At 48.0% G+C, this 10,000-nt stretch overlaps 1 protein-coding gene across 2 annotated transcripts in view; it reads right to left on the reverse strand.

The window, feature by feature from the left end:
* Positions 1-92: 92 nt before the first annotated feature.
* The window catches only part of tax1bp1b (Tax1 (human T-cell leukemia virus type I) binding protein 1b), a 34,299-nt gene continuing 24,391 nt past the window's right edge, over positions 93-10,000 (reverse strand). The window contains exons 10-18 of one of the 2 annotated variants that reach the window (XM_030782750.1): positions 9,572-9,721; positions 8,912-8,966; positions 8,203-8,321; positions 7,528-7,653; positions 5,367-5,453; positions 1,783-1,999; positions 1,415-1,566; positions 1,060-1,145; positions 93-972 (exon numbers count right to left, since the gene is read on the reverse strand). In XM_030782750.1, coding sequence (XP_030638610.1) covers positions 771-972; positions 1,060-1,145; positions 1,415-1,566; positions 1,783-1,999; positions 5,367-5,453; positions 7,528-7,653; positions 8,203-8,321; positions 8,912-8,966; positions 9,572-9,721 — 1,194 coding nt within the window. In that variant the 3' untranslated portion in view covers positions 93-770. The remainder of the gene's footprint in view (positions 973-1,059; positions 1,146-1,414; positions 1,567-1,782; positions 2,000-5,366; positions 5,454-7,527; positions 7,654-8,202; positions 8,322-8,911; positions 8,967-9,571; positions 9,722-10,000) is intronic. The other variant, XM_030782752.1, reaches the window with a different exon arrangement.

Genomic DNA, 10,000 nt, shown 5'->3' on the forward strand with positions numbered 1-10,000 from the left:
CCGCCATCAGAAACTAAGACCCAAAGAACCTTCTCTCCGTTGGTCATTTGTTCACGGTTTGTGTGAGGAGAGCCACAATATGGACCAGGTCATTGCTCCAAACCCGAGTGTTTATTCATATGATTTATTACAGAGGAGAGAAATCAGAAATCTCACTCATGATCAGCTCAAACAGACAATGTGTTTTAAAGCCAGTGCATGCCAAAGGAAAGTCAAATTCATTTAAATACCATAAATGATCCAATAAAAACTACATGAAAATTCTGATTAAAGCTTATTCAAGAGGATAAAGTGAAAAGATTAGTCTAAAATAGATTTGATTTTATGAATATAGGGTTATAAGCTCTATTACATCCTGTGTTAAACACACACACAGTGGGGTCTGGGCTGGACAATCTCACAAGTGCGTTGCTGTTATGTTCTTTTAACGTTTTTAGAGCATTTCATGACATATCAGGATGATCCTCTGTGATTACCCCCACAGAGGAAGTGTGTGTGTGTGTGACACCTCCCCCTCCCACCACTTTTAATCACACTACCAATAAACAAACTGAAAACATCAGTCAGTCTGTTCCAACAGCCAATCCCATCTCATTCAGGCACACACACAGACCCACACATCACAATACAAACGTCAAAATAAAGTCTTAAAGATGAGCAGTCAGCGCAGAGCACATGAGTTAACAGCGCGGCTTCAAAGCCGCTATATACTGAGGGAAAAATGGAGTCGCATTGTGTGTGTGTGTGTGTGTGTCTATGAGTGTGTGTGTTTAGTCAAAGTTAAGCACGTTGCCGTCAAAGTGTGTGAGGACGTGTTTCTCGAAGAGCTGCTGATCACAGTCCAGGGGAAACTGCTCCCCGCACATGGGACAGACCTTCCAGTGACTCTCCACATGCTCTTCAAACTTCGACTGGTCGTAGTGAGGAGGGAAGATCACCTCACACAAAGGACAGCGCTTCTGCTCCTCCACGCTGACACACAGAGGAGACAACAGATTAGTCAAGCCAGAGGAGGAGAGAGGGCGGGAAAGAGAGTCTATGTGTGTGTGTGTATCTCACCTGGAGTCAAAGCAGAAGGGTGTCTGTCCATCATTAAGGAAGTCATTCTGAGGACCAGATGCAGTAGACGGGTCACTAACATTGGCCTTTAGAGAGAAAGACAGAGACAGAGAGAGAGAGAGAGAGAGAGAGGAGATGAGTGCTGTGGAAGCCATGTTGTGAGTGTGTATACAGAGGCAGGTTGGCATGTCTGCCAGACTGAAATAAAGACACAGTAATATGGATGGAGTGGAGAGACAGAGAAAAGGACAGATAGAGAGAAAGACAGGGGGAACAGAGAAAAGAAGAGAGAGAGAGGGATGGACAGGCTGACTGGTGAGTGAGAGGCATGTGGAAACTGGGATCTGACACTAACGCTGCCCTGGAGATCCTCTGGTTCCTCCCGCCCGTCGGGCCGACTGAGGTTTCTGGCTGGTTGGATACAAACCACGTTACTGTCCCAGGAGGGGGGGCCCACAGGGGGCAGACGGGCTACCTGGTCGTCAGGGAACTCAATGTCTGCCCCATCTGAGACACAGAGTCATAATGAACGAATTACCACAGCTCAGAGGTTACTGATACATTACTACCATGACAACCCAAACGAAGCTCACTCTTGGTGTTGCTGTGACAACCCAAATAGAGCTCTCTGTCGCCGTGTTACCATGACAACCCCAAAATAAATTCACTGACACAGCATTGCCATGGCAACCCAAACAGAGCCGCTTTGGGGCCAACACTGACCTCTGACATCTGAGGAAGAGTAGGGGTTCCCAAACAGGAGCTCTGAGGGGCGCTGAGGAAGGAGCAGGGGAGAGGAGGAGTCCTGAGGATAGGGCAGAGGGTACTGCAGAAACACAGGCTGCACATTCAACCTGCCGTCTTCATCATCATCTTCATCATCATCACCGTCACCATCAGCGTCAGCGGCTGTCTCCCTGCTCACACTCTGCTGTAACTCCTGCCCACAATGACATCAGATATCTTACTCACACACACACACACACACAAAACGCATAATACACAGACAAATCACACACACACACACACACACACACAAACACACACACACAAACACACACACAATACACAAACAAATCACACACACACACACTCTGCTGTAACTCCTGCCCAGAATGACAGGTACCATCAGATATCTTACTCACACGCACACACACACACACACACACACAAAAAACGCATAATACACAGACAAATCTCACACACACACACACACAAACACACACACACACAATACACAAACAAATCACACACACACACACTCTGCTGTAACTCCTGCCCACAATGACATCAGATATCTTACTCACACACACACACACACACACAAAACGCATAATACACAGACAAATCACACACACACAAACACACACACAACGCACAATACACAGACAAATCACACACACACACACACAAACACACACACAACGCACAATACACAAACAAATCACACACACACACACTCTGCTGTAACTCCTGCCCAGAATGACAGGTACCATCAGATATCTTACTCACACACACACACACACAACGCACAATACACAGACAAATCACACACACCAGACACTGAGCCATCAGAAACTGAAAAAATGTTTTATAAATCGAAAGATTCTGTTTTGCACTGGAAACAGAAACTATTTACAGTAAAGATATATAGAAAAATATCCTTCAGTTGAAGGGAATAATCTTAAATTCCTATGATGCTGCGTTCGTGATTCCTGATGTGTTAATGTTACTGCAGTTTGTTAGGGAAATGTGAATTACTATTTTAAAACAGTAGTTTGCTCTGACTCAGTGGGGGCGACTCCAGAATATAGCGATCGCTTTTCAGTAATGTGTCGTAAATGAAACGACTTTCGACTGTTTTTTTTTAATGGAGGAAATTAACACATACAGCTAAAAACTACAGGTAGCTGGCTTCCACACCTGACTCGGTGGGGGCGACTCCAGAATATAGCGATCGCTTTTCGGTAATGTGTAGGAAATGAGATGACTAATGAAATCAAAGTCCTGTGTTTCAAACAGAATGGGCGTTTTTATCTTGTGCCCCCCCCCACAATGATATGAATCGATTTGAAGAAACATAGCAGGTGATGCACAGACATGTCAATCATGTTTTTTTTTCCTGAATAATAAGCAACTTTGGGTAGAAAAAAATATCTGTTCCCATCACATTATTTGAGCTTTCACAAATAATGTATTTGGATTTGGGTTCATCCCTAATACACAGCTGGTATATCACAGTTCATTCCAGCCCTGCTTGCTGATTGGTTGATACAGTGTTCAGCTAAGTCTTCACTCACTCAACACACTGTAAACATCAATCACATGGGATTTAGAGGACGTGATGTCCTACGCCCATGCCTTTGTCCCGACTGGGTAGTGAGTGTTATATGAGAAGAGAGAGACTGGGTAGTGAGTGTTATATGAGAAGAGAGAGACTGGGTAGTGAGTGTTGTATGAGAAGAGAGAGACTGGGTAGTGAGTGTTGTATGAGAAGAGAGAGACTGGGTAGTGAGTGTTGTATGAGAAGAGAGAGACTGGGTAGTGAGTGTTATATGAGAAGAGAGAGGCTGGGTAGTGAGTGTTGTATGAGAAGAGAGAGACTGGGTAGTGAGTGTTGTATGAGAAGAGAGAGACTGGGTAGTGAGTGTTATATGAGAAGAGAGAGGCTGGGTAGTGAGTGTTGTATGAGAAGAGAGAGACTGGGTAGTGAGTGTTGTATGAGAAGAGAGAGGCTGGGTAGTGAGTGTTGTATGAGAAGAGAGAGGCTGGGTAGTGAGTGTTGTATGAGAAGAGAGAGACTGGGTAGTGAGTGTTATATGAGAAGAGAGAGACTGGGTAGTGAGTGTTATATGAGAAGAGAGAGGCTGGGTAGTGAGTGTTATATGAGAAGAGAGAGACTGGGTGGGTGAACTGAATCAGCTGTGTGTGGAGTGAACTGAATCAGCTGTGTGTGGAGTGAAGTGATTCAGCTGTGTGTGAAGTGAAGTGATTCAGCTGTGTGTGGAGTGAAGTGATTCAGCTGTGTGTGAAGTGAAGTGATTCAGCTGTGTGTGAAGTGAAGTGATTCAGCTGTGCGTGGAGTGAAGTGATTCAGCTGTGTGTGAAGTGAAGTGATTCAGCTGTGTGTGAAGTGAAGTGATTCAGCTGTGTGTGGAGTGAAGTGATTCAGCTGTGTGTGGAGTGAAGTGATTCAGCTGTGTGTGGAGTGAAGTGATTCAGCTGTGTGTGGAGTGAAGTGATTCAGCTGTGTGTGGAGTGAAGAGATTCAGCTGTGTGTGGAGTGAAGTGATTCAGCTGTGTGTGGAGTGAAGAGATTCAGCTGTGTGTGGAGTGAAGTGATTCAGCTGTGTGTGGGAGTCGGAGCCAAGCCCTGATCATGTGCTAGCTCTTCAGGAGCAGGATTACACTCTTCCTTTCTCTCTCATCGTTCCTCTGCCCTCTTTCATCCCTCCATTTCTAGGCTAAGACAATACATCACTCACCACAGTCATGTGGCTCCAATGCGCACACGCACACACACACACACACACACACAGAGTGAGAGGAGGGGGGGGGGGAAGAGAGAGAGAGAGAGGAAGAGAAAGAGAGGGAGAGAGAGAGGGGGGGGGGGGGGGAGAGGAAGAGAAAGAGAGGGAGAGAGAGAGGGAGAGATGAAGAGAAAGAGAGGGAGAGAGAGAGAGAGGAAGAGAGAGAGAGAGAGAGAGAGAGAGGGAGAGAGGAAGAGAAAGAGAGGGAGAGAGAGAGAGAGAGAGAGAGAGGGAGAGAGGAAGAGAGGGAGAGAGAGAGAGGGGGAGAGAGGAAGAGAAAGAGAGGGAGAAAGAGAGAGAGAGAGAGAGGAAGAGAGAAAGAGAGGGAGAGAGAGAGAGAGAGAGGGAGAGAGGAAGAGAAAGAGAGGGAGAGAGAGAGAGAGAGGGAGAGAGGAAGAGAAAGAGAGGGGGAGAGAGAGAGAGAGAGAGAGAGAGGAAGAGAGGGAGAGAGAGTTTCATTAGGGCCTTCATTAAAACACTCTTTGGTGTTTTTTCAAAGGCTCTGTTTTTTATTGAAGTTTCTCGGCAGGCGCCAACTTCCCTCCCCAGTCCCAACCTCAAACTGGGCAAAGTGCTGAGTGCTGTTTTTCCCAGCATGCTCTAGGCCCTGTGTGGACCTCGCTGTGGTCTGCTGCAATGCCATGTAAAACAAGGACTGAACCAATTAGAGAGATCTATTCAACCCAAAACACACCCCAAAGACTCAGAGCACAGAGTGGCGGGCATTTTTAGACAGAGAGACGCTTATAATGAAAGGAAAAAAAACAGAGCTCTCACCCCTTCCAGTTTTTCCTTCTCCTTCATCAGAGCAGTCAGACTCTCCTTCAACTCCTTCACCTCACGCCCTTTGGCAGCCACCTGACTCTGTTAACATTACAGCAAGAACAGTTACTCCACAAGACAAAACCTCCACCACCTGACTCTGTTAACATTACAGCAAGAACAGTTACTCCACAAGACAAAACCTCCACCACCTGACTCTGTTAACATTACAGTAGCAACAGTTACTCCACAAGACAAAACCTCCACCACCTGACTCTGTTAACATTACAGTAGCAACAGTTACTCCACAAGACAAAACCTCCACCACCTGTCTCTGTTAACATTACAGCAAGAACAATTACTTCACAAGACAAAACCTCCACCACCTGACTCTGTTAACATTACAGTAGCAACAGTTACTCCACAAGACAAAACCTCCACCACCTGACTCTGTTAACATTACAGCAAGAACAGTTACGGCACAAGACAAAACCTCCACCACCTGACTCTGTTAACATTACAGTAGCAACAGTTACTCCACAAGACAAAACCTCCACCACCTGATTCTGTTAACATTACAGTAAGAACAGTTACGGCACAAGACAAAACCTCCACCACCTGATTCTGTTAACATTACAGCAAGAACAGTTACTCCACAAGACAAAACCTCCACCACCTGATTCTGTTAACATTACAGTAGCAACAGTTACTCCACAAGACAAAACCTCCACCACCTGTCTCTGTTAACATTACAGCAAGAACAGTTACTCCACAAGACAAAACCTCCACCACCTGACTCTGTTAACATTACAGTAAGAACAGTTACTCCACAAGACAAAACCTCCACCACGTGACTCTGTTAACATTACAGCAAGAACAGTTACTCCACAAGACAAAACCTCCACCACCTGACTCTGTTAACATTACAGTAGCAACAGTTACTCCACAAGACAAAACCTCCACCACCTGACTCTGTTAACATTACAGTAAGAACAGTTACGGCACAAGAGAAATCCGCGGCGATGTCAGTGGGGGACACTGGGCGATGTCAGTGGGGGACACTGGGCGATGTCAGTGGGGGATACTGGGATACTGGGCGATGTCAGTGGGGGATACTGGGCGATGTCAGTGGGGGATACTAGGCGATGTCAGTGGGGGATACTGGGATACTGGGCGATGTCAGTGGGGGATACTGGGTGATGTCAGTGGGGGACACTGGGCGATGTCAGTGGGGGACACTGGGCGATGTCAGTGGGGGATACTGGGCGATGTCAGTGGGGGACACTGGGCGATGTCAGTGGGGGATACTGGGATACTGGGCGATGTCAGTGGGGGATACTGGGCGATGTCAGTGGGGGACACTGGGCGATGTCAGTGGGGGACACTGGGCGATGTCAGTGGGGGACACTGGGCGATGTCAGTGGGGGATACTGGGTGATGTCAGTGGGGGATACTAGGCGATGTCAGTGGGGGATACTGGGATACTGGGCGATGTCAGTGGGGGATACTGGGCGATGTCAGTGGGGGATACTGGGCGATGTCAGTGGGGGACACTGGGCGATGTCAGTGGGGGACACTGGGTGATGTCAGTGGGGGATACTGGGCGATGTCAGTGGGGGATACTGGGTGATGTCAGTGGGGGACACCGGGTGATGTCAGTGGGGGATACTGGGCGATGTCAGTGGGGGACACTGGGTGATGTCAGTGGGGGACACTGGGCGATGTCAGTGGGGGATACTGGGCGATGTCAGTGGGGGATACTGGGCGATGTCAGTGGGGGACACTGGGCGATGTCAGTGGGGGATACTGGGATACTGGGCGATGTCAGTGGGGGATAATGGGCGATGTCAGTGGGGGATACTGGGCGATGTCAGTGGGGGATACTGGGCGATGTCAGTGGGGGACACTGGGCGATGTCAGTGGGGGATACTGGGATACTGGGCGATGTCAGTGGGGGATAATGGGCGATGTCAGTGGGGGATACTGGGCGATGTCAGTGGGGGATACTGGAGCCTGGTTATGTGAGAAAAGGGTTTTGTTGTAGTTTAGTAGTCACAGCTCTGTACTAGCACTGGACTCACCAACTGATTAGTCACATATAGTTATTAGTACTGATTGATAATGAAATATCTATATATGTGGTGGGTGTTACTCCAGACCCAGTGGGGGCGCTGACCTTGTACCGGTCCTCTTCGGCAGCCAGCTGGAGACGCAGGGTTTCATTAGCCTTTACCTGCTCCTTCCATTTCCCCTCCAGCTTAGACACTTCATCTGTCAACACACTGCAACGCTCCCTTTCCTCCTGAGCACAGGGAAGACACACGTTTAACACACACACGCACGCACGCACATACACACACACACACGCACGCACGCACGCACACACACACATATACGCACGCACACACGCACATACGCACGCTCGCACGCACGCATACACACACGCACGCACGCACACACATATACGCACGCACACACGCACACACATATACGCACGCACGCACACACATATACGCTCGCACGCACGCATACACACACACACGCACGCACACACACACGCGCACGCACGCACGCACACACATATACGCACGCACACACGCACACACATATACGCACGCACGCACACACATATACGCACGCACGCACACACATATACGCACGCACACACACACGCACGCACGCACACACATATACGCACGCACGCACGCACACACACACGCACGCACGCACACACATATACGCACGCACGCACACACATATACGCACGCACGCACACACGCACACACGCACATACGCACACACGCACACACGCACACACACGCACATACGCACGCTCGCACACACCACTTACATTCAACATCTGTTTACACTTCCTGTATTTGTCAGTCTTCTCAGACAGGTCTGGTTTCCCTCCCTTCAGTTTGCCCAGAATAATGGCATCCAGCACAGCATCTGATGCACCCGGACTTCCTGTTCACACACAGACTATATCATAAATATACTGTCTCTTTGTCCACATCACACTGACTGAGTGACTGAGAAAGACTGAGAATGGAGGAGAGAGCGTGACAATGTGTGTGTGTGTGTGAGAGAGAGAGAGAGTGAGAGAATGAGAGAGTGATAGAGTGATAGAGAGAGTGGTACAGAGGTAAAGAGAGATAGAGAGAGAGTGATAGCAAGAGTGACAGAGAGAGAGAGTGACAGAGAGAGAAAGTGATAGAGAGAGAGTGATAGAGAGAGTGATAGAGAGAGAGTGATAGAGTGACAGAGAGAGAGAGTGATAGAGAGAGAGTGATAGAGAGAGTGACAGAGAGAGAGAGTGATAGAGAGAGTGACAGAGAGAGAGAGTGACAGAGAGAGTGATAGAGAGAGAGTGATAGAGTGACAGAGAGAGAGAGTGATAGAGAGAGAGTGATAGAGAGAGTGATAGAGAGAGTGACAGAGAGAGAAAGTGATAGACAGAGAGTGATAGAGAGAGTGACAGAGAGAGAGAGTGATAGAGAGAGTGACAGAGAGAGAGAGTGATAGAGAGAGAGTGATAGAGAGAGGGCTGAGTTTACCTGGGACAGAGGCATCAGGACTGGCACTGAGTGGGTCACCTGAGTTCTTCTTCCCCTGTTAAACATACCACAGCACACATGATTACAACCACACACACACACACACACACACACACACTCACACACACACCACAGCACACACGATTACAACCACACACACACACACACACACACACCACAGCACACATGATTACAACCACACACACACACACACACACACACACACACACACACACACACACACACACACCACACACACACCACAGCACACACAATTACAACCACACACACACACACACACACACACACACCACAGCACACATGATTACAACCACACACACACACACACACACACACACACACACACACACACACAAAGCCTCTCTCACTCACACACACACCACAGCACACATGATTACAACCAACCACACACACAAACACACACACACACACAACCACACACACACACCACAGCACACACGATTACAACCACACACACACACACACACACACACACACAAAGCCTCTCTCACTCACACACACACACCACAGCATTCATGATTACAACGGCACAGCCTCTCATACACACAGCCTCCGAGTCTGTATGTATGTGTGTGAGTTGTCTGTGGGTGTGTGTTTGTGTGTGAGAGAGAGACGCACCCCCTGTTGATCAGCCAGCCTGGCGACCTGTTTCTGGAGTCTCTGACACTCTTTATATTTCTCCTTATAATGTTCAGCAGCCATCTGTAACCTCAGCCGCAGGTCACTGACCTCTCTCTGTAACTCCTCCACCATGGGCTCCACAGCGCCCTGACACACACACACACACACACACACATTACAATATTAATAACTGATTGATCATATTTTTCCTAAGCATGAAATATTCTAAGTTAACCGTGCAGGGTGAAACATGGTGAAAGGGGTGAATAACATGAAGAAGGAGGAGGAATGATTTGTTTAAGACAGGTATAGCAGAGAATGGAAGAGTTCGCTTTGTAGGTAAGTTTTAATCCTCAGTTTTGTGATACAATAAAGACTCACCACCTGATTTACTGAGGTAGGCGCAAACCAGGTAGATTCAAAAAT

The sequence above is a fragment of the Chanos chanos genome, chromosome 8 (assembly GCF_902362185.1).
Source record: "Chanos chanos chromosome 8, fChaCha1.1, whole genome shotgun sequence".
Lineage (NCBI taxonomy): Eukaryota > Metazoa > Chordata > Actinopteri > Gonorynchiformes > Chanidae > Chanos > Chanos chanos.